At 41.1% G+C, this 24794-nt stretch overlaps 1 protein-coding gene across 1 annotated transcript in view; it reads left to right on the forward strand.

Annotated features, from left to right (window-relative positions):
• cspg4 (chondroitin sulfate proteoglycan 4) overlaps positions 1-24794 on the forward strand; it is a 91231-nt gene that overhangs the window by 39815 nt on the left and 26622 nt on the right. The window contains exons 2-3 of the mRNA XM_008411185.2: positions 17697-17860; positions 19582-23121. Coding sequence (XP_008409407.1) covers positions 17697-17860; positions 19582-23121 — 3704 coding nt within the window. The remainder of the gene's footprint in view (positions 1-17696; positions 17861-19581; positions 23122-24794) is intronic.

Here is a 24794-nt window from a genome sequence, read left to right on the forward strand (position 1 = left end):
GCAATAGTGGTGTTTGAGAGAGAGACAGTACTTTGATAAGAAATGCCAAGGCCAAGACGCAGAGCGGAAAGAGAGAAAGTAATTTCATGTTTTAAACCAGCAGTCAGAAACTTCTTGACTTTTCAACCTCCACCAGAGGTTGCTTTAGTTTGATTCAGCAAAATACTGGAAAAATAAATTTTGGCCATTTTCTTAAATTACAGTACACGGACGTTCACTGCCATTTGGGAGTGGCGGGAGGGGAATATCAGTGCTGTAACGGCCCGTTGACTTGTAGTGCCTTTACATTTTCCTTAAAATTTCCAATCATATTCACACTCAAAAATGTATGACTTCACTGTGTCTACGGTTTCATTTCTCTCTTCCCAGTAGCATCAAGTCTCCTTTACTGCTTCTTGTTACCAAGACTTAGGAGTAAATAGTTATTTGTGGTTTCTATTCTAGGCAGTTGCATTACGTTTTGGTTGGAACATGGACGTTTTCTCTTTTTCTTATGGCTTTGATTCACGCCACAAGTATTTTAGGGGCTGAGCTGTACCACATTTACATAACTTTATTATGTATGCATTTCTTAAGAACGTAATATCGTGGTTGTAATCTCAAAACTGTTGCCTGTTTCCACAGTCGTCACCTGGTTAAAGGTTAAATTAAAATACAATGAAATCTTGGCAGTGCTTTTCTTTATTTAAAAATCCATCAGACTAATCTGCTCTATGTACATAGCTAAAGTACTCTGTCTACCACGTTATTGATATTACAGTGATACACTTAAGAGTCTATCCTAGACCTGACGACCAACTTCTTCCATTATTATAATGGAAACAATAATATCCCATTTTAAAGGTCATAATTTTGAGAGATACTGTAACATCAACGAGTCTCAAGAAGGGATACGGTTTTTAAACAGGTTTACGTTGATCCTTCTACAAAAGTCCTTATTTTACAAGAAATTTGAGCTGAGCATGAACGTATTGCAAAGACAACTTGAGACATGGTAAAGAAACACCAGAGATATTAGATTTGCTTTCATCTTATTGAAAACTGCGCAATCACTTGCCAACAAGTCTTGACATTTCACTAAAAGATCGGGAGTTCCTTTAATCTTTGAAGATATTTTGATAGTTCAGAGGGGAAATAAAGAGAGAAAGTCACCGTTTGAAGTTCAAAACTCCACATTGCAAGAAATACCATGCAACATCTCTTTAGGAAAACCGCTGAAAGATGCAGTCCATCAACCACACCTGTTTTGAGACACAGAGAGACACCTGTAGACTGAGCATAGTCACAGCAATACACCAGTGCTTCTCAGTTCACCTGATTTGAATAAACGGGTGATTAACAGGCTTGTGCAGCACTTAATGGCATGCAGAGGAGGTTATGCAATCATTTGCATCAGTTGTTCTGGACCAGAGTCATGTTTAAAATGGGTGAAGGTTCCTGAGGACTGGAACAGAGAACCACTGCCCTACACCAACTTAACATTTAGAGCTGGTACTTACATCTGCTGTACAGCAGCATAAATGGAGCCATTATAGATCGAGGACAACTTCACAGAGACCACCTGCAGAGGGGGTCCAGTATGCTTTCATCTTCATTACTTAACGAATCTGGATATCATGGGCGACCTGCTGTGACCCTCTGGCCTCTAGAGCTTGTAAGCATGGAGTCTTTCTTTGGAAGTTTTCCACGGACCCTCGCCCCACTGGGCGGAGGCCCCTGGAACAGCAGAACATGCTGAAGGGACTGCATTTCCCTTCCCGCTTGGCAACACCTTGGTATCACCCAGAATAATTCAGTGAGTGTTCCTAGGGGAGAGAGAGGTGGCCGGGTTTCCCACCTGGACTATAATCCAGTTGTTTTTCCCCTCGAGCCTAATTTTACATATTGAGACGTCCGTGCCTGAGTGACTGGATAGTGTTAATGTGTTCTGCTTGATTGATCACAACGTCAGAATATCTTTTAGAATTTGCCACCATTTGGTTGAGTCACTTCATATAAGACAATAATCCCAAGGTGTTCGCCCTACTTCTCATAATCGTCTCTTTGGGTCTTTCTCCTCTCTTTAAAAGTAACATCAAGTTGTGGTTTCATGATTTATCAAAGTACTATCTATTGTTCTAAGCATTATCTATTTATGTCTGCCATAAAAATCTTTGATTCTTTCTTAAAGAGGCAGTGTTATGTAAAATCTAGTTTTTTGAGCTGTACATCATGTTGTAATGTTTTTCCCTCAGCAAAAACATAGCTGGAGTTTTAACTTGATTCTTTCATGCAAGTTTGAGAAATTCATGTTAAAACTACTTTTCGTAGGCGGAGTTTCAGAAAGAGAAGGCGTTTTTAAAAGACAGAGGCTCAATTTCAAAGTGTTAAACTATAAAGACAAATTACTTTTAAGCCATATTTGATACCCATGTGGCATTTTTATAACTGAAGGTAACAGAAACTTGATTGCGCTATAAAATGGTACTGCATGCCTTGAAAATACACAATACCGCCCCTTTAAGTTTTACCTTTCTTGATTTGAATATCTTATTCGTTGATATACTGCTGAGACACAAAAAGATGAAACATTTTCACAACTTCCCTYTGAATATGTGAATGTTTCTTCCTCGCCACGTTACGAATGAATGCCTCATAGCTTCTGAACACACCACGGTCGTCACTCAGGTGCTTAAGACAAAGTTTTTGTTCGTCAACCCAAACAATTGCTCCCCTATATATGTTACCATCCTTATAGAGGAGACGGCAGAAAGACTGCAGTACATGAAACTGTTTCAAACAAAGTGACAAGCATTTAGCTCATTCATCCATGCCGGTCGGGGATAACAGAAAGAGAGATTACGATCCGCTTCTCTCGAATTAAATGAAGAAATAACGCGATCAATCAGAGGCAATGAGGTGAATTACTCGTAATTGCATTTGTCGGATCCACAGAGAAGTTGTTGTAACATCGGCCCGTTCAAACTCCCCACTGCTCTTATCGTCTAAATGCAAATTGTAAGAAGTTGGAACCTCCGTCGATCAGCTGAAGTTTCCTGCAAACTTACGAAATGACACGCAGGAGGGAGCAGGTTTTCTGACGTACAGCTGTAAATGTTTCACAACTAGTTTGGTTGTTTGTGTTTCTATCTAAACCATTTAGTCATCAAGTGATTTTAAACTTTTTTGCTTTTTCCATCTTTAAGGCGTCTCTTGGGCTTAACGTGCTCGTGGTACCGCGCATCAGTTATGACTCATCTCTGTCACAAGTTTGGACTTTCACACAGTAAACCATGCCTTACAAGCAAAAACACAGAACTGCTTGTTTTTTGGGGTGTTTTTTTCCCCAATTGGTGGGAATAACATGTGATATTACTTTTGCCAAAAGCAACACTTCTTACAGCTTTGAAAGAATTTCCCTTTGTAGATAAGCAGTGCTTTGCAGAAGCACTAATGATTTCTGAACCGCATCACATTTTTTTAGAGCTACAACCAAAACGGTTTCTGTATTTTTTGATTTGGGGTGCACATTGGATAGAGAGAAGTATTTTACCAATACTCGTGCCTCATGAGTACGGAAGATGGGCACTGGGCTTCCCATCACACAATAAGGATAAGCAGGTGTAAGCAACTGATGGATTTTATTTGGTGGTCTCAGAGTAAATGATTTATTGGAAACAGACTTGAGGCTATATTTGCTTTTCCTTTCAGTCAGGCCCTACCTTTTATTGGGCTTTCACATGAAATCCCAATAAACTATAAGTCTGTGGTCTCCTCCCCCCCAACTCTCTCTCCGCCACCACCAACCTCCCATATAATAATACCAAAACTTCGACTGCAGTTCCTTGTGCACACAACAAAGCTGCCACAGGGCGTGAGTTACGTCCAATAAACAGCATCCAGCGTTAGAAGTCACATGTTGCCACAACGTCCCCCTCGGGGCCCACTGCTGTGTGAAGAGTGTTCGCCTTCACCAAAGGATTCGGCCCCACTGACGCTCATTATGCCCACCACATGTTTAGACCATTACCACAGATGCGGTCTCCGTGTTTAAACCTGACCAAATCGACGTCCATCTTTGATGCGTGTTCATTGTGGAAGCATTGTGTAGAAAGGCTGGCATTGAGTGCACAGATGCTACAGATCATGTCTGAGCTGAGAAACTTTGTACATTGATCTGCAATACAGGCTGACAAAAATCAGGAGGGAAAAGTTTGTTTCGTTTGCTCGCTAAAGAAGCCCCCAACTTCCAGAGTCCGGAGCATTATTCCATGCCAACTTTGAACGGTTTCTGCTATCCACTGTGACATTCAGTGACATTTAACTATTCAGTATTGTGGAAAAGCAATATAAAAGTTGGAGCGTTAACACTGGAGTCCTGTTCGACATGTTACGTAGTGTTCCCGGGCTTTTCTTGGTGCACGTTGTTTATTTTGGGGGGCCAAAGCGGCGGGTAGAGGCAAAGTGAGAGTGACGTTGAGGGATGGTAGAGAGGAAAGGGCAAGGGAGGAGAGAGAGGGCTAAATTTCCAAACGAATGCTAAATGTGCTGGGTGGAGCAGGGCTCGCCTCCTCAACAGTAGTCTGGCGGAAAAACTTCGGATTGGYGGGAAGACGGTGGGCTGAGTCAGCCACTGGGAACACAACGGCTGATTGAGAGACGGTCAACTCATGGTGGTGTTGAGGGGAGAGAAAATGTGTGCATGCGTGCGTGTGGGTATACGGTCACAAATGGGGGCACAGTTGGGCGTGGGTGTTTCCGTTTGCACCCGATGCTTCTGTATTTGGGGCGTGGAATGTTTAGAGTAACGCCGGATGATGGAAGACGTTGGGAGAAAGCATCTGGGGAAAGCATTTACCTGATGAGAGGTGGTGAGGTGGTGGAGTTGATGGGGTTGTTTTTTGAGGAGGGGTAGAGGCGGGTTCAGTCTAAGCTGGAAAAAGGTCAGTCTGGCCGTGCGTGCCTACAGCTGGTTCTCATTATGGAGGCTAATGTGAGGCTCTGATCTCAAACACACACAGACTTTGCAGACCCGAGTTTGAAGCCGGATATGGGTTTTAAGAGGCCCCTTCGCTGCTGCTTCTGTGTCATGGTTTCCCTCCTCAGAGCCCCGCGAGACCGAGAGCCTTGTTTTATGGAAAGCCCTTGCTATCTGATTTGGTCATGGAAGAGTGTGCAGCTATGAAAGGAGAAGTTTGCTACTGATTTTCTATCTGGATGAAGAGAAAAAAAAAAGACATGTAGCTTGATATTAACATCTCCTTAAAAAAGTTATTTTATTTCTTGGAACCATATGAAACAGACCAACCCAGCACAAAGTTGATGCATAAAGTGGAAGGAAAAGAGCACAAGACGTTTCAAAGAGAAAAAGTGTGGTGTAATGTAATAACAAACACAGTTCTTCTGTGAAGGCCTCAAATGTTTGTTAGAGAACCTTAGTGAACAAACCAAGTTCAAACACCACACCAAGGAACACCACAGAAAGGCCTGGGACAACATTGGGAAAAGGAAAGATGGAGTCTGTAAAACAATATTGAGTTTTGAACAAACAGAAAAAATGACAGCTGCAAAACTACAGACGTGGCAAGGAAGACAATCGGAGAAGGAAGCTATAGTGTCTGGAGAAACTTCAGAAATCTACAACTCAAGTGGAAATCTATCAGCGGGACGACAGTCACTTATCACCCCACAAATCTGGGGTTAGTGGCGTATCTGATAGCACAGAGGCCTCTGGTTGAGCTTGCAGCATATTTGTAAGACAAAGTCCTACACTGGGACTGATGAAATAAGGAAATAAGGAAAGGCATGGACTCCAGAATCCTTCAGAGAAGGGAGAGACCATAAAGCTAAGGAAGACTATGTATGAAATTCTTGTTGTGGAGAAAAAACTTGTGTTGAAAGTTGCAGCTTTATGTCGGGGAATGACAAACAGGGTAGTAAATACGTTCTGCCTAGAGGTCTATAACAGAGACCGTTATGGACCTGCTGATCTCAAAGATCAACTTCTGGAGTTTTTCCCTGATTCGACAAAGTTTCCTCGTGATTCGTTAGCTGTGATACTGGCTGTAAAATAAAGTCTTTTGCAGTTTCAAGGCACCATGCATATCAGTGGAATGAGGGAAGCCATTTCTGATAAAAAGCCATCAGCCATTTGTCACAAGCCACGTAGGTGACACAAAAGAAAGATACAGGAAGGCGATCTTGTTCGATGAGACCAAAATTAGCCTCTTTGGCTACCTGCTGTGTGCAATGAAAAACCAACCTCTAACAACCCTTAGCGTATTATCTCCCTCTGTGAAAAATGGTGGCGGCAGCCTCATGATGTGTTGTTTTTTTCTATTGCAGGCACAGGGCGGCTTCCAGCTGTTAAAGGATCTTCTACAATAAAAATAATTTAAACTGTATAATTTCTTCCATCTCATCTTATTGGGCCCATTCATCAGAAAATTCCAGTAAAGTGGGATGAGGCAAAATTAAATTCAGTTCGATTCCAAATAATAATACTTTATCCCAAAAGGAAACTAAATTTATGGGGCTACAGATGGAAAGTATTTACAGCAATATTGCATGTTCATGCACTGTCCCATTTAAATAAAATCAGTTCAAATGTCACTAACTCATACGACCAAAGTCTCTTCAGAGAGTCATTGTGGACACCCATGCTGTAGCCAGAAAGGATCTCCAATAGCAGTCAGCCTCGCAGCGGCTCTGAAAATCCCTCATGACTTAAGTCTGGTGCTGGATGACAGTGTCATGACTTGTTAAAAGCTCAATTTCCAGGCAACAGAGAAGATATTCCTCAGTAACGTATCCTGGACGACACCATAAATTGTTGGCAAGCAGTTGCCATTTCTGGAGTGAATGTAGACACATTCTGTATCAAAAAACATAAGGTTTTGCTTATAACTCAAATGTCTCAGTAGTATAAAAGACCTAAATAATAGAAAAAGACTAAATAAATGGGGGGAAAGGTTAGAAGTTAACTTCAGCGATCTGGTAGCTATTTAGAAGCTTACAACAGCCAAACCAAACCATAGCTCCGTCTTTAGCTGCTCCTAAATCTCCTTCTCCGCTGCCGACATTTAAGCGGCTCGATTTATGACAGTGAATCGCTGCTGAGCAGAGAGAGCGTTCCCAGCCCACTAAAAAGCCCAGTGTCATGCTGAAAATTAGCAGCGGAGTGACTAATGCACATGCTTACTGCAGTCACAAGGGCACTTTTAATGAAGTATGAATGGAGCTATTGATATCATGTCAGAAATGACTGTTAATGACGAATGAGGCAGACAGAATCAGGATGGGCGCAAACATGATGACATGCAATTTCAATTAGCATAAAAGCCGAGCCTCGTGGAAACTGTGAGGCCGAACAATGGTCTCTTGCTCATTCGGAGTTTAATTAGCACGGCTCCAGTAGTTTCTCAGGCGCTCTACTCGAAGTGCCTTCAAACACTTTTATTTTTTCAAAGTGTGAAGTCGTCGCGATTGTGCAACACAACAAAACAGACGGGTCATGTAACAGAACGCCCCGGGACTTTCTAAGAGTCGAGATGCATTGGAAATAATTATGGCCATCAACGCTGTTGCACTTAAGACAGGAAAAGTCAAGAAGCAATCTATAAAGCATTAAGTTTTCTGAGTGCTCGGGTAGAAAATCTCACTGAGATGATAAAGCTCATGTGTTTGCCGAGGTGTTAAACTCTTAACTTGTTGCATATGATTGTAGAACATATTAATCTGAATGCAGCTTATGTTTTATGTGATCACCGTCTTTTTTCTTTAACACATTAGGTTTGAAGTGCCTCCAAAAATGCTAAGTTACTTTAACCCTCCAGCAACAGATGCATTAAAAGGCCTGCATTGCAAGACTCACAGGGTTTTTGACACTGGGTAGCTAAAGACTTATTAGATTTATTAGCAAATCTAATTGAAGCACGACACGACAGCTATCCAACTAGCTAGCGCATCATGCTTCAATTATTTTTAATATATCTAGCTAGGCAGATACTATGATTAAATTATCAGATTTTCTAGATAGATTGATATGGTAATTGTATCACTTATTCACGATCTAGTGAGAGCACAATTTGATGCAGATACTAACATCAGGCTTTTCAAACATGTTGGGAGTTTGAAAAACCTGACATGAACTCAGCCCCGACATAAACACATGGCTCAGTTCACTGCTGCTAGAGATAAACCCAAGCCCTTTGGGTTCCACAGTCTCGCAACGTGCCGTGTTGGCACACAGGACCATCGGCCGACAGACTGACTTGTGTGATGTGAAACGACAAAGCGACCTGTGACGCGGTGGGTTCTTGGTTGCATGTTCATTGTGATCTGAACTGGGCTTGTGAAGTAAGTGTTTTCATGGTGACGTGCCATCAGTTTTAGTCTCGCCCGACCAGAGTCTCTTCTTCCAGATGACTGCTACATCCCTGTCCCCTGTGTGACCTGTGCGGTGTCAAACGAGTTTAGGTAGTTAGCCATGTCTCAGCAGGTTTGCAGATAATTCACGCTCTTAATTTTTGGATAAAGAATTGAACATCCCTCTCCGAGATGTTCCAGGGATTTCGGGATCTTAAATTACACCTTAACTTCACCTATACTTACTCTTATGTGGTCTACTTCTGAAGACTAGCAATTGCATTTTATTCAGGGATATAAGAGTAAATGGGGATAAATGAAAGTGCATGGTACAGTTTCATCACATAATGATGTTCTAAAATAAATACATAAGCGCACAACACTGTTTGTGGGACATTCAAATCTAATCCTGAAGCAATCCACATGAAAGAGGTGGTGGTGGTTGGTGGTGGTGTCAAGTTCATTTATCTACAATTTAACACAGGTATGATGATGAGCCCTAAAATAACCAGCATTAAGCCAAATTACTTTAATTATTAAGTCTAAACTGGATGCAGCAGAACAAAGAACCGTTCTGAACGTTCGTTTTGTGTTGACATTGTAAATGTTACAAGCCTAAGTGGCTGTAGTTAACTGCGGGCTAATTTCCTGCTGCTGTTGCTCTCTGGGCCATTAATGCCGCGCAGCACCGCCGAAGCCGACAGAGCCTTTCATGCTGTGCTATCCAAGTTCACTGTGAGCCTTAAAGCTTTCGGTTTTTCCTCGCTTCTTTCTCCCCCACATCATTGTAGTTTCACCTTTGAAGGTACAATTCGAGTGTGAAGACGAGTAAACTTTAAATTTATCGGACTAAGAAGTACGGTGCAGAAGCTGAAAAAGATTTCTCTGTTGCTTTTTGGATTTTTTTTTTCTCCTCCTTTCCTGTCTGCTCCCTTGACACCGTATTCTACCTCCAGTTCACCGGGAGAGTTCAAGCAAAAACTCATTACAAGTGTGTTAAAATGCTTTATACCTCAAGTCCGTGAGCAGCCTTGCTCAGGTTGCATGAAAGCAGAAAAAGTCACAGCTCCAGGTACGGACGATCACTTCTCCGAAAACCAAGATTTTTGGCGTGTAGATGGATGTAGAAAAAGGTCATTCGGTGCGAGGAAGAGTACGGGTCGGAACAATATTGCGGGGGTGTCGACTCTTCTGATGTCACGGGAAGATTATGTTAACATGCCCAACCATCTGGGACCTTGGCGGTTTGATGGCTTCCGTAGCTCGGCTGGGCTGACACAGACATGCTTTGTATTAGTCACTCGTAAACCGCAGCAGAGCCCTGAGCGACTACAGTACTTCTGTTCACGACTGTTTGGGTTGCAGTGTTCGAGTGAGATTACGACTCCAAATTGGTCATTAGCGACAGGAGAGTTTGATGAATCTCCACACAATGACTCCATTAAACTCTTTATTTAGAACGGATATATTGTGCTTTGCAAGAGTATTCCCTTTTTTTTCTTTTGCAAGCTTTACGTTTCCTGTATGTTACTGGGGTTTCAGCACAACGGAGTGCATAATTGTGACATAAAGGGAAAAGGAGGCGTGGTTTTAATTTTTCCTTTTTTTTTTACTGAATAAAAAATTGGTATTTTTATTAAGTTTCTTAAACTTTGATCCCCCCCAAATTAAATTCAAAGCAAGAAATTGTCTTCAGAAAGCACCGAGGTGGTGAGTAGAATATAAATAAAGGTGTTTTAACATTCGAGTGAACTGGAGACCAAAATTTGTCTGCATTTGTAACCGTTTCAGTTGCTGTAGTTCCCTTGGGCTGTGGTGGCGCTGCACCAAGACCTACTGGAGAAAACGACAAACATCTGAAGAAGACATGAACTTAACTTCCTCCTTCACAAAATGTAAACAATAATGGAGTGGCATCAGATTTTATCAGTTCTAAGGGTTCTGTTTTGTCTTTGGTAAAAGACAGCTAGCCGTTTCTTTCACTAATGCTAGACTAGTACTTTTGTTTTGGTTGCATTTACCCAGAATGCCCTGCGCTGTAGTCCGGTTCCTGCTTTTGGGGAGCTTCTGGAAGACTCATAGCCATTTGTAGTTTGTTAGAAGCCTTAAAGGGCCTTGGAAAACATGCTGATGAAGGCACTCTGGTCAGATGAGACCAAAATTACAGTTTCTAACCAACATGAAAAGCTCTATGTGTGGCAGAAACCTAGCACAGTGGCGGCAGCATCAAAGTGCAGTTGCCTTTTTTGAGAAGCGACATGGAAGCTGGTCAGAGTTGATTAGTAGATAGATGGTTGAACGCAGCCCTGAGAAAAGCCTCACAGGCTGTAAAATGTTTGAAAAATGTGGCTCATATGTCAGCAAAACACTCAACCAGAGACACAACTGAAGAGTCAGAATGGCCCAGTTAAAGTCTAGACATAAATTCAATTTGAAACTATGTTGCAGGACTTAATGATTGCTCCCCCTTACAATCAGAGTTTGAACTAGATGTACGAAACTGAAAGCATACTCCAATATACTTGCATCTATTGGTGCTTCTGTAAAGTACTGAATAGAGGAGAGTCGAATATAGATTCACACAGTTCAGATTAATATTTATAAACAAACATGTATTGATCTGTCAGGTTAAACCCCAACAAAATATCTCAAACTTTGTTGCTGTAAACGTGGGAAGCGATATGAATATCTTTGACAAGATACAAAACCAAAGATGTTTTATTCACGACCAATTCCGGGTGGTTAATCTGATCATGTTCTATTGCAAAAGCTCGTTGTGAGCTTTCAAACTCGAACTGTTCCTTTGTTCGCTGTTGCCTCAAACTTGAGGCATCAGAAACAAGCGKGAAACTGAAAGGAAATCAGACACTTGATAGTAATTTCTTCACCGGCTGCTGTTCCAGGCAACGTGGGACGGTTCGACGCCAGTTCCTAGATGAGTGGCAAGACGATTTTCTTCCCTTTCCTGCCTTGATTGGGAGTTAAGCTTCACCTTCTAACCTCTGATCCCTGTGGATTTCCTCCTCTCGATGCCGTCGCAGCCAGGTGATGAACGAAGGAGGAAAACGGCTTCGGGTACAAAGATACAAACATCTTGTCTGTTGTTTGTATAGCCTCAAAACAATAAGATTATTACAGCCAAAGATAGAATTTTTTTTTTTTTTTTTTGATGTCCATTTACTTGTCAAGAAGTCCAGCCTTTCGGACGCCACTCTTGCAAAAAAACGGTGCTGAACTGAAATAACAGTGAGTCTTTTAGATCCTCTTTTCCACGCTTTTTCCACCCGTTTTTTCCCCTACTGGACTATTTTCCGAAGGTAAAAATTACACTCCATTGCTGTTCTCCTTTTCAAAGAGAAAGGTCATATATTTTCTTTTCCGCACCCATCCTTTATGTGTTGTGTAAATGTGAGTTTCACAGAGAGAGCTTGAAAAGTTATTGGAGGAAACCTCCCGCTGTGGCTCCATAAGCCTTTTTTTTCCCAGAGTGTCGTACCTCTTCTTTCTGGCTTGCAACTGGAGTGTTTTTAAAGAGATGCAGAAGCAGATGGGGATTTAAAAAGTGGGGCTAAAAAGAAAAAAAGAAAAATGTGCAGCTCGCTTTCACGCTGAGATATGCAAGTCTGAGAAACGGCTCCATAAAGCCCGTAAAAAGTGTGTCCCTCGTGACTTCTGAAAGGTCTGTGAGGGCCGGAGGGGGCCTGTGAGGGGAGGCCCCTAATAAAGCAACACTACTGTCAAGGTATGTAGAGTTGTGGTCCAGCTCTCTGCTGTTTAACAGCGCTGGAGCTGGCCGTATATTCTTATACAGACAGGCTGCCGTGTTCAGAGTCAGGCGTGTAAACATGTTGCCAACATGATTAAAAGCTCGAAAGCTGTGGTTTGTTGAAATGCGGTGTTTATGGTTGTTATATTGTCATAGCGCAGCAAAAAAAAAAAAAAAAAACTGCGGTAGTGAGTAATTATTATGAGGGTTTATAGAGTCTTTCCTGAATGTTTAACAGTGTGTTTCAACCTCAACAAAACCTAATAGGTATGTCAAATTTTGATTCTACAATACAAAAGTTTATAAAAGTTCATCTTAAGCAGTTGAAAACTCAACTGTTTGATTTGATGCATCAGGCTTTTATATTATTTGATTCCGCCTGTAATGTTGATGTATCAAACTCATTCTGGGCCACATCAAGTTCATACATTTCCTTAAATTGCAGTATGTAACTTTTAATAAGCATATAAAAACATATTTTTTGTAAAACTGTCAATAGGTTGAAGCAGTATAATATGAGAAAGATAAACCAAGAAAAAAAAAAAAAAAAAATCAACCTCTTCCCAGAGCCACTATTTCTGCCTGAAGAAATTCAACACGCCCAATCAAAACCTGCCAATCCGAGTCAGGAGGAGGGTCTTAGCGCTGTCAATCATGCTAGTGTAAAAGCTGCTAAATGTGCTAATGACGGTCAGACAACTCATGGTTCCAGAAAAACTATTTATCCGCCGTCATCGGTGGCTAAGCTAACTAGTCTGAGAATCCGTGGCAGGCTGAGTGTGGTGGACACTTATTCAGTAGGGACAGAGAATATAGAGTAGAGTGGAGGTTCACCTTCAATTAAGGCTGCAGTACTAAATTTACAGTCAAAGCTACAATGCAATGGTTTTTGTCAAAGCGTATAAGAATGGCCTAGTCAAAGTCCAGATCTAAATTTCTGTGTCAGTACCTAAAGATTGCTTTTCACCAACATTCTCCCCCCACTGAGTTTGAGCCGTTTCCTAAGTAGAATGGGAAACAATTTCAGTTTTTAGATGTGCAAAGCTTGAAGAGACACATTTCAATAAACATGCTGCTAAAATTCCAGTGAAATGTTGATCAACTAAATATTAATTTAGAAGGTTAAATAGAGATGAACTGAAAGTCATAAAAGTTCCACTGAGCGTGAAATCGTCCACATTGCCCTGTAAAAAAACGGAAACACCGCAGGAACAAAGCTGACGTGATTGGAGCTCCTCCAGTCGTCATTGTTTCATTTTCTAATATTCAGTCGACTAATTACCTGGGAGGCCTCTAATGTTCAGGTCTTCCATGCTTTTACGGCCTGCATTCACTAGACGTTCATTACCGACACAAGTGCTGCTGACCCACAGCAAGAGACGTAACTGCTCAACACGTTAATCGCCACGTTGCCTTACAGTTAATCCCATAACAAAGTGAGCTGCTCTCCAATTCAATTCGTGGCTAACAACACCCTGTCGTTAAATAATTACACACCGAGCGTTTTGTACCAGGCTGAAGTAGGCACAGCCCCGAAAAAAATGAAAGAAATCCACCAAACGACCTCTATTTATGGTGACGTTAGCTGCGGTTCAAATAAGTTACACAAGACGTATGGAGGGGAAAAAAACTAAACATCCAAAAGCCCATCTTTTTCTGCAAAATAGCCTTGAGTTAGAAAATATATGTATGAAAAACACTTAAATCTACATATGGTTGTAATATCTGTGACTTGACTAACATGTTCACTGCTTACCTAAAATAGTAGCCGTCAGCAAAACAAATTATGCAAGAAATCTAGTTCATGTTTCAAATCAGAAAGTCAGTCAGTCTCCTCTGTAGTAAACCTCTCTGTACTTCTGTTATATGAAAACAGAAGGAAAAAGAGAGTGAAACAAAAGATTCATTCACTCAGTTGTTGTAAAAAGGGGGGGAAAACTCAGTTTCCGTTGCAAATTACAACAGAAGTTAGTTATGAAATTCTAGCCGTGTGCATTGGCCGAAAAGCAAGACTGCTGTGCAAACAATAAAGGACTGTGACTCAGTAGCTGAACAACTTGAGGGACTTCTCTTTAAAGTGGGTAAAAGTCAACACGCGATACAATCTCTGGCCTTGGCATGTAAAGTTTTCTGCTCCTTAGGGCTCAGGGTGCTCCTTTTCTGATAATGGAGCATTGTCCAAAAATATCAAAACATCTTCTCCCACTTTTAAAGGATGGAAAATTGGCTTTGTGTTTTCCTGCAAAGAAAAAAAACATGCCAGGAGGTTTCTGACACAAGCTTAAGTTTCCTCATGCAAAAGATGGAGAGAGACAAGCAAAGGTGTACACTTATGTTATGGCAATCAAATTCTCATGTCACGATGTACAGATTCTCTGTTTGTGCTAGTTAACGTTCAATTTCTGATTCATTCAACTGATGTTTACTTAACTACATGAATAAAAGTTTGGACTTCCAGTCCAAGATGGTTAGTTTGTCTGCAAGTATGGAAAACAAAAAGGAGAGACAGAAATGTCACAGCCAAAGCGACTTACTTTTCCTGGCCCACTCTTCCTCCCAGTAGCATGCACTATTCAAAACACTTAAAAGGTTTCACAAAACGTGCTACAGTTGTTAATGCTTATGCCAACTTAAGACCCATTTTTAGATGTGGCAGAAGGTAACAGAAACAATGTGACACCATTTTAAACTTTAGCAGATGAACCTGGAGGATGTTTTAAAGGACCGGAAGATACAGTAACTAAAAATAATTTGATCCAAGCGGTTGTCATGCAGGTAACGCGTCACAAATTAGTTGCTCTTTCACGAAAGCAGAGTTTCAAACAGTTGGAGAAAATTAACCATTTTCCCCCGAAGGCAACAGAAACAAAATGAGCCAGAAAAGAAAAATACCAGAAACGCCTGAGATCAGGCTCGCTCGTTTATTTCCAAATCTCGGGGAACGATCCAACCAAAGCTCGGCTGGGCTTTTGAAAATTGCGAAGCGCGGTGTGAATTTCTTTGTTAATGCACTTGCCTATAAAAGAACTCCGCTCCCTCATTTTTCAGTTTCAGCCTGGAGGCTATTGTGTAATTAGCGCTCGGCTTTCATTTTGAATAGCTTTGCCTAAGCAGAAACCCTCTGACCTGTTCAAAACACAGCCCAAGGCACAGCCAGAACCAGCTAACGAGACGACAGCCACCCAGATTTGACATTTTGAAAATGAACGAGGTGGAACTGGGGTAATTTGTCGGGGATGTAAAGCGGGATGTGTTGAATTTTTAGTTTGACTAGATGTAGCGGAGCTCCTCTCAAGAGTAATATCGCTAAATGTGAGACGGATGCTCCGTTGGTGTGCTTCTTCGCCGACTTTGTTGATGACAGAGAGGCTTTGGGAGGAAATGCAAATGCCTCTTAGTGAAATAAAGGAATGTGCAGGATGATAGCAGGGTGGCTTTTCTTGTTCCCGACATCAAAAGGCTTTTCTTTGCTTATGTTTGGCAAAGACTATGGACGGGGAGTTTTATTTAAAGAGTGAGAAACATAAGACTGACTTCCCCTTAATAGTGCAGCAGATAATTGAAAATGTCATTAAAATCTTTCACATGCAAAAACAAGATCCTAATTTGGCACAGATGTTCCCAAGGGCTTACTAGTTTTAGAATAAAACAAAAGTTAGCCACTGGAAAAAGTCAAGATGGCCGCCATGGTCTTCAAGGATCATTCAGTTTTGCTCTAAATTTGCAAATATTTATCACAGATGAATACTTTGGTTTCAAATCGTACGCAATTCAGCCCATAGAAATCATATTCACTTTCAACTTTTTAATTTTCTTTTGAGATGGCCACTGAGGTTGTCATGTAAAATACATTGTTGCACTAAACTTTCCAATTAGATGGAGTCTGGTGTAAAATCATAACCTATGTGTTTTGAGCCATATAAATCATATCTAATTTTTTATTTTGTGCTTTCTTTTCCTGGTGGGCATTTTTTCAAATGGCCACTATGGTTCTGATTACGAATGGATGTTTACACTAAAATTGGCCGTCATTATTGCCAGGGAGAAGAAAACAAAAAGTTAGGTTCACTAAACACTAATCTGCTAAAGAATATCAGCTCTGCTATCGCTAAACAGCTAAACGCATAGAAAATTAGCAAAAGCTAATGCTAATCATCTTCCCATTAAAGACTGATTTGAGACCAACAGCAAAGTCCTCAGTTTCTGATTTTGATACATATTACTTGGAGTTGCATGAATAAGATCAATAAGTCAACGATGTAACATAAGGTTAATCCAAGTAATGATAATGAAGCCTTTTTATGGCAATAGAAAGGCTCAGAAGTGGCAGCTATCTTTAATAATGGTCAATCATACTGAACTTGAACTAGATAATGAGAAATGTGAAAAGAATATGACCTGAGAGGTAAGAACAGATGTATGTTTGTATGCACATTTGAAAGATTTTTACAGCAATATGCTCCACTATTAAATGGTGTAAAAATGGCAGAATGGCACTAATGTACAGCACAGACAGAAACATGTTGGCTTGAGTCTTGGGAAAATGTCATTTTTTCATGAATTGATATGGATGTGGAAGTTATATGATCTGATGTCATCCTGTGATGGATGTTTTTCCAGAGATGGTTGGGTCCGAGGGGTCTCTGTTTCATGGCGTCGAGCCCAGCATTTTTGCCAGGCTTCTGGATGCATCTGTTGAGTCTGAGGGAACATTTTGGCCCCCAGAATCTCACAGGAATGCTCCAACTTTCATAAATCACTGTCTTGATCTGCTTCACTGTTCCAAAATATTCTAACGCGCTGGAGTTAAGGATTTAGAAAAGTATTTCCTATGCATCACAGTGACTTTCTGTGTCTTGAGCTATCACCTTTGTGAGGGCGAAGCAGGTGGCTCATTTAAAGCCTCCCTTTTACATCTCCTGCTAAGAGAGTGGAAAGTCTTAGCTGAGGAAACTGGGTCTTGGAAGCTGTCCATTTTCATTTTCAGAGCATGTGCACTGGTAATTAATTGACTTCCTCCCTGGTTTACATTTTGTCAAGTGCTCCAAAGAGCAGAAACCGAGGCAGGTGGCTGAATTAGCATATCCCTTGAAAATGAGGCAAGTCAAGCCTGGGAAATCCTGCGCCAATCCTGCGCCATTCTATAGCCCCGGAAAACCTCCACAGGGGTAAAGACTGATATCTCAGTCAGAGAACGCCTTTGAGGCCAGGGACGCTCCTGTTCAGCCGCGCGTAGCTGGAGGCTGTGTGATTAAATAGAAATTAGGTCGCGTCAAATGTTGAGATCCCCAAAAAATGTTGGCCTAATTGGTTTCTCTAATTTCCTGATTTTTTTTTAATAGTCAAAGAACTGTCAGTCAGCAGTTGTCGGGTGACTTCATACAGCATCATATGCAGGGGTCCTTTTGTTTTATGCAGCAGTAGCATGCACCTGAATTTGCTAACAACGAAGCAACTGGTCATCTTAAGCGGCGTAATTAGTTCAACTTCAACGGATGAAACATAAAAAAAGTGGTTGAAAGAAAAACTAACTGTTGTTGAATCCTTGGTTAAAGTAATGTTTTTTTCTTCTCATGTTTTACAGAATCCTACTTTGGGGACAGCCACTGTAACATAGTAGCCGTCCAAGATGTCTCAACCTTCCAGCTGTCTCTGAATTTCAAAACGAGTCGCCGAAGCGGCCTTCTGCTTCTGGCTGCTGGAATGGAGGACTACTTGTTCCTGGAGTTGCTAAATGGGAAACTACAGGTGAGGTTTAACTGAAGCAGAAGGAATATACGTTATTGGGAAAAGAGCTATGTGGAAAAACAGGACAACCGATAAAATATAGAGATTTTTCAAAAGGTTAACAGAATATCTAATGTTTCACCTGCCATGGTATACTGACACATAGCACAAATGATACATGCACACACTCGTGGGAAAAGGGTTGGCGTTTTCTAAAAACACTTGTCCGCACAGAAACATTTCCAAAAATTATTTTTTATCAACACAGAACTGTAGAGAACAGCCCAAAATGCTGTTTTTTTCTCACCCGGACCTGTAGGTGGAAGTATGGGACAAGGCCTCTACATTAGGTTACCAATAATGTCAAAAAACATGAATGGTGAGCACCAAGCTGCAAGTGGAATCTTTTGCATGGAGTGAAAAAGTCAAGTTTCTTCTTGTCTCACACTGCATTATGAAACTAGTAAATTGCAGGAAGACCATATAATCTGCTATTTTTATTGTTACGTATGATGTATTTGGGATTATAGAGCTATAGGTCAGGTGATAGGTTGGGCCTATATGTCCATGCTTTCTTGTTTTCGGTCCACATGAAGACACAAGGGCGGGATTTTCACTCTGAAATATGCTTTTAAGAAAAATAGATAAAAACTTTTTACAGTTTGTGGGGCAAAAACAGTAAAAAAAAATTGCCCCATTTTTGAAAGAAATGTTCCCATGTGGAGGACCCAGGAAGTCCTATTTATTTATCTCATTCCCCAATCAAATTTCAGTATCTTTTTTAGACAGAACAGTGACAAAAACTTTTAGGTTATGTGTCATTTTGCTGGAGAATGAGAAATAATTTCAGAACTTACCCACTTTAAATGTTTAACCTATTCAAATTAATTGTAAAACAAAAATAAGCATGAAAATAAAGCAAAGTGGAGGCATTAAGGTGCAGTTTCTTATAACTGTTGCTGGGAATTAACATTGAAGCTCATCATATAAAGGACTTTGTGCCTCTTTCCATCATTTAAATTGCCTGTGATTGAGCCTAAATAAAGTCCAGCTGTTCTTGTGAGCTTTTTCCTCATGCACAGGCCTTCCACAGCATTAGTCGGATCTCTTTGTCAAAAGTGATCAATCAGGAAAAGGTTGCAAAATAAAAAATTAAAAAATTAAAAATTCAATGACATTAGATACATGGAACATAGGGAAGACAGAAATAATCAAGTGGATAAAAATATTTCATGACAGTGACATTATCAAGACTTTTATATGTCGGTCTGGAAGTGATTAAAAATCGGGGGGGAGGAGGAGGACATGTCAGAGGGGAAGCCAAGAGGCTCACAGAGCAGCACTGAAGGAGCAGCAGGAATTTATGACTTGTAATGGCTGTGTAATATAGTTAACCATCTCCCATATTCTTTACATGTGTGGACTGTGAAGAAGGTTGACAAGGCAGAAATCTTTTCTTAAGAATAAAAACCATCTAATTTCAGCTAAATATTGCAAATGCATATTTGAAGTCACATGAGCAGGTTTGATGAAAACAAGGTTGAGCTTTTAAATCTAAAGGTGTGTAAAATAAACACTACACATCACAAAAAAAGTATGTGTACAGTATACATTCTTTTTATGTATACTGTACATGCAGACCTCAATTTATAAATTAATTTTATATTGCAGTTTTATATACAGCATCTAAAAATTGTAGATCTGAAGTTATTTAGTGACCTTCTTCTGTCCTCTTCCCACAGGCACGAATGAAAGTGGAAGCTAGAGAAATCATGCTGTCCTTTTCTCAAGAAGTGCAGCTGAACAACCTCAGGGACCACCAGGTGCTTCTGACATTGCAAGATGGCAAGCTCACCCTGACGATAGATGGTCTGTTTTCAACATACGTCCCTGTGGATGTTGGTGGAGAAAGGCTAAATATTGACCTTGGCCTTTGGCTTGGAGGAACCGGTGACCTGGACACTTCCTATCTCAGCAACGCCATCCCACCTTTCCGTGGCTGCATTACTGACGTTAAATTCGAATCCCATCAGTTCAACATTCTCAACTCGGCGTTTAAGCAGTGCCAAGACACCAAGGAATCTTGCAGCAGTGAGTTTGAGCATACAGACGGGGAGGCAATCAGTTTAAGCACTCCAGATTCCTTTGTGTCCTTCCCTACATGGAGTGGATCTACTCGTGCTCCAAGGTCACTGGAGTTTCTAATGAAAACCACCATAGAGGACGCTTTACTTGTCTTCCACCATGGCCAAACGTCAGATTTTATTGCCATCGGTGTTGTAAAAGGCTATCTCAAAGGGGTTTTGGATCTAGGAGATGGTCTAAAGTCCCTTGAGAATACACAGGTGCAGCTGGATGATGACCAGTGGCACAGGGTCAAGATTCAGGTTAGCCTGGATTCTTTTGTTCTTACTGTAGACAGCCAGCCATCCTCCATTCTTCTCAACTCATCACAAAAACTGGATTTGGTAGGAAACCTGTATTTTGGAGGCATCCAGAGGAAGATGAAGGAAGTATTTAGTGAAAGTGGGTCCTTGAATCGTTTTGAGGACTACATCACATCCGAGTCTTTCATTGGATGCTTTGGTGAAATTAAAGTAAATCAACGGGACAAAGGTCTGCAGGATGCTTTGGTGACCAAAGATGTCCATATAAAATGTGAAGGAGACGACTATGACTACTCAACCTATGGAGAACCTGATGGAATCACCACTTCCTCACCCATCGTTGATTTCGTAACTCAATTTGCTGAGCCTCAATTAAACGACCAAGAATGTCATCTAACTGATTCTGAACCTGAGGTGTTCAGAAATGTAACTAAACTCCTCAGCATCAGCACTTTGCAAGTACCTGATGGTAAAGAAGCCTATCTTGATATCAACAACCTGAGACCTACATTTGACCTCAGGGCTGCTGGGATGAGCCGATCGCAAATTATCTTTACGCTCACCGATGATCCCTGGTATGGCCTGGTTGATGTTAATGTCAATAAAAACTCTCTAAAATTCTCTCTGCTTGATGTGGTCGACAAGAAAATCAAGTATATGCATGATGGTAATGGAGGAACCAGTGATAAGATCTCCTTTTATGTACGTGTTCAGAGTAACAGCTACCTTCCAGAGTGCCTAAAAGGTACCCAAAGTTATTCGATTCCGGTGGAAATTATTCCAGCCAGGGCCTCACCAGGATCCACTGTAGAACTTCCAATCACAGAAAAGGGAAGATCTCATTTGAGCCCCAGCCTTCTTAAAATAAGTCAATCCGCCTCCAATTGTGACCAGTTAGTAATAACTGTGACCTCGGCTCCCTCTTTTGATTTTGGTTACCTGGTAAATAGTCAGCAACCAGGAAGAAGAATCTCAGAGTTTACATGCAGAGAACTGAAAGACGGAAATATCTTTTTCGTACACAAAACAGGTAGGACCAGTGAAATGACCTTGAAAGTGTCGGACGGTGGGTCAGTAACTCAGTCAAGCACTTTTATGTTTTTGGCAATGCAACCAAATGCAATCATTGCCAGCACCACTGGCCTTAGCGTAGTCCAAGGAAGCAATGCGTCAATAGGGATTCCGAATCTGGCTGTCATCCCTCATCCTCGTAATGGGGATATTTTATATATCGTCACACAACCTCCTGTGTTAGGAGAATTAAGAGTTAGGGGAAATGATGGCATGTACACGCAAGTCACAAGTTTTCATCAGTTTCATCTGGATCGAGAACTAATTAGGTATTTTAGCACAGATACAGATAGCCATGAAAACACTGAGGTGGATAACATTCTGTTCGACATCCATTTGGGAGAGTTTGTTCTCCCAAACAACCTCTTCCGAGTTGAGATCCAACCTCCCAAAGTAAAAGTTTCATATCTGGAACCTTTAGAAGCCAAACCTGGAGAGAAGCAGATAATCACAAAGCTTCAGACTGAAGTGCAGGGCAAAACCCCAAATCCGCAAACAATCAAATACATTCTTGTGAAGTCTCCTGCACATGGTAGTCTCCAGATATCAGACAAAGAGTTGAACGAGGGTGACATGTTCACACAGAAGGACATTTTGGACAATGCTTTGAGTTACGTAGTGCGGATGCAAGAATTTGTGGATACTAATGACCAGTTTCAGTTTAGAGTCTCTGCTGAGGACCAGTACTCTCCATTATATAGCTTCCCAATAAGCATACTTTCTGGAACGGATGACTATCTTTTGACAAATAAGCATCTTGTTGTTTTACAAGGAGGTGAGCTAGCTTTGAACAAAAACCATCTCTGGCTGCAGTCTTCAGTTTCCCAGGACATTTTGTATAGAGTCACACAAGAACCAAAGCATGGACGCCTTATAAGGGATGCCCCAGGACTGCCTAGATTTGATGGGGCAGTTAGATATTTTAGTAATGAAGATCTTGAACATGGCAGGCTGATTTACAAGCATGATGGCTCCAGGACTACAAGCGACGAGTTCCACTTCTCAGCCACTGCGCAAGATTCAGACAGTCCAAAAGTGGTGATGGGCATCTTCAAAATACAGATTCAATTCAAGAATGAGCACGTCCCAGTGAGGATAGTGGACAAAGTCTTCAACGTGGTCCGCCGGGGTCAGCGCTTGCTCACAACCGACATCATTCAATTTAAAGATGACGACTCAAATGTCAATGACACTCAAATTGTCTATGCCAGAGAAGGAATTCTTTCAGGCAATATCATGTCGGCGTCCAATCCGTCGCAGCCAGTTTTCCGTTTTACACAAGCTGACCTGAGGGACAAGATCATCTTATTCGTTCATCACGGAGCAGATCAAGAACGGTTTCCCCTGCAGGTTTCAGATGGCTTTCATAAAACCACCGCGATGCTTCAAATCCAAGCTGGTGATCCCTACCTCCAATTGGTGAACAACACAATGATCGTCATTGACCATGGAAGTACCAAGACCCTCGACACCAGCCTATTAAGCGCCGACTCCAACATGGACATCAGAGATGACAGCGAGATTAAGTTCGAGGTTACGTCCCCACCCAGTGATGGCAGGATTATCGTGAGTGGGATTGAGGCTTCACAATTCACCCAGGAGGACTTGAAAAAGGGAGTCGTGTCATATGAGCACAATTATGAAAGCCTTAAGGCCAAGGATTTCTTTGGTTTCACAGTGCGAGCAAAGGAACTGTCTGAAAAAGGCCTATTTAAAATAAAGATTTTTAAACAAGGTTACCTTTCAGAGCCAGAGGTGATAACCAATGAGGTCATCATTTCTTATGAGGGGGAGCACACCATAATCAGCCAGGATCATCTCAAGGTAATCTTTACAAACTGGAGAATTAAAATTTGTTGAAACTTTTTGGGCTGGGATTTTAGTTTCATTTGCAAAAATTGTTTCTCAAAAAAAATTTAATTTTAATTAAGGCTGTCAACATTAACATGTTAATCTACAACGTTTAACATGTTAACGTAATGCAGATTAATTACATTACCTATTTTGACCTAAAAACCCCTCTCCTGTTGACGTTTACCTAGTTTGCAGTAGCACATTACTTAGCGTTGTACTGTGTTCAACAATGCAGAGTCACGTATGCGAGCGAAAAGACGAGCAAGGAGAAAAATTCACTTTAAAACATTGTGGTTAGAGTGGGTGTGCCCAAAGTCGGTCCTCGAGGGCTGGCATCCTGCATGTTTTAGTTCTCTCCCTGGTTTAACGCACCTGGATCAAATGACGGCTCGTTAGAAGCCCTAAGAGGAACATTGACCAGCTGAAAAGGTTGTTACTACTACCAGTGAGAGAACTAAAACATGCAGAATGTCGGCCCCCGAGGACCGACTTTGGGGACCACTGTTAGAACTTGAAACTTAAGTTGTCCCAAGTCAGACTCCCGACCTTGGTTCCTTTGCTGCATGTCTCTCCCCTGTCATCTCTGCCTCCTTCCTATCAGATTACTGTAAAACTAAAGGCCATTAGTACCAAAATTTATTTTTTTAAAACTCATGGACATTTGGATCAAACCAAGGAAGCATGTAGCCTACGTACTACAGTGATGAATTGTCCTTCCACTGAAGCACCAACAGGTTATAGTTAACATTTCTAAATTACATTAGAAACAAAATTATTTCTTTTAAATCTCTCTGAATATGAAAACCTAGAAGACTGATGTTTGGTTTGATGCAATAAAACTCAAATATTTTTTTTAAACTTTAGAGTGATTAATCTGATTAATGTTTTTTAAATCAATTGACAGCACTCATTTTAAGACAATGTAGCAACGATTACAAGAGACATGTAATTTTCCTTTGGTTTGTTGAAGGTTTCTTGAACTTTGTTGTAATGCGTCAGAAGAGGCGTTCGCGTGACTCCTGAAGAATAGTTTAACGTTTCGTAACCCTGCTTCTAATCTACCACATAAAAGCTAGGGCTGATGTGACTATACCGCTGCTGCTTTTAATTTGGTGTGTGCACTAAATTGCAGTCTATTAAGTGTGGAAAACAGAGCACTGAGTATCCCCACAGGAGCTTCCTGAAGCCTGGTGTTATTTCTAAGATGAGCCTGCATGCACTTCATCCTAAAAGCAATTAATGAAGTTTAAATTGCTGGTCCAGTCATAACACACTCTGAGTGCATCTTTGTATGTTTTGACTTTCGAAATAATGAGAAACCTTTTTCCAAAAGTCAAAACGTGAATTTCCGCAACTGTGTTCTCAATTTAGTTCTGCAATATCGACCTGTGGGTGCCCAAACCACTGAAGAATTCATCGAGGAAAGCCTTGACAGATTGGCCCCGTCCAAGATCTGGGATGTGAATTTGACCTTTGGGAGCTTTCGCATCCTTACTATGACATGAATAGTAGCCTCGTCTTCTGGAATAAAAATAAAGTATTAGCATGCCTGCTAGACAGGCCAAGGCCTCAGACTCCAGAGAACAGATTAAAATATTTCTTAGAGGGATGGGCTTTAAATCTGCCTGTGTGGAAAAACAGCA

This window comes from Poecilia reticulata, linkage group LG6 (genome assembly GCF_000633615.1).
Source record: "Poecilia reticulata strain Guanapo linkage group LG6, Guppy_female_1.0+MT, whole genome shotgun sequence".
In the NCBI taxonomy this organism is placed as follows: Eukaryota; Metazoa; Chordata; class Actinopteri; order Cyprinodontiformes; family Poeciliidae; genus Poecilia; species Poecilia reticulata.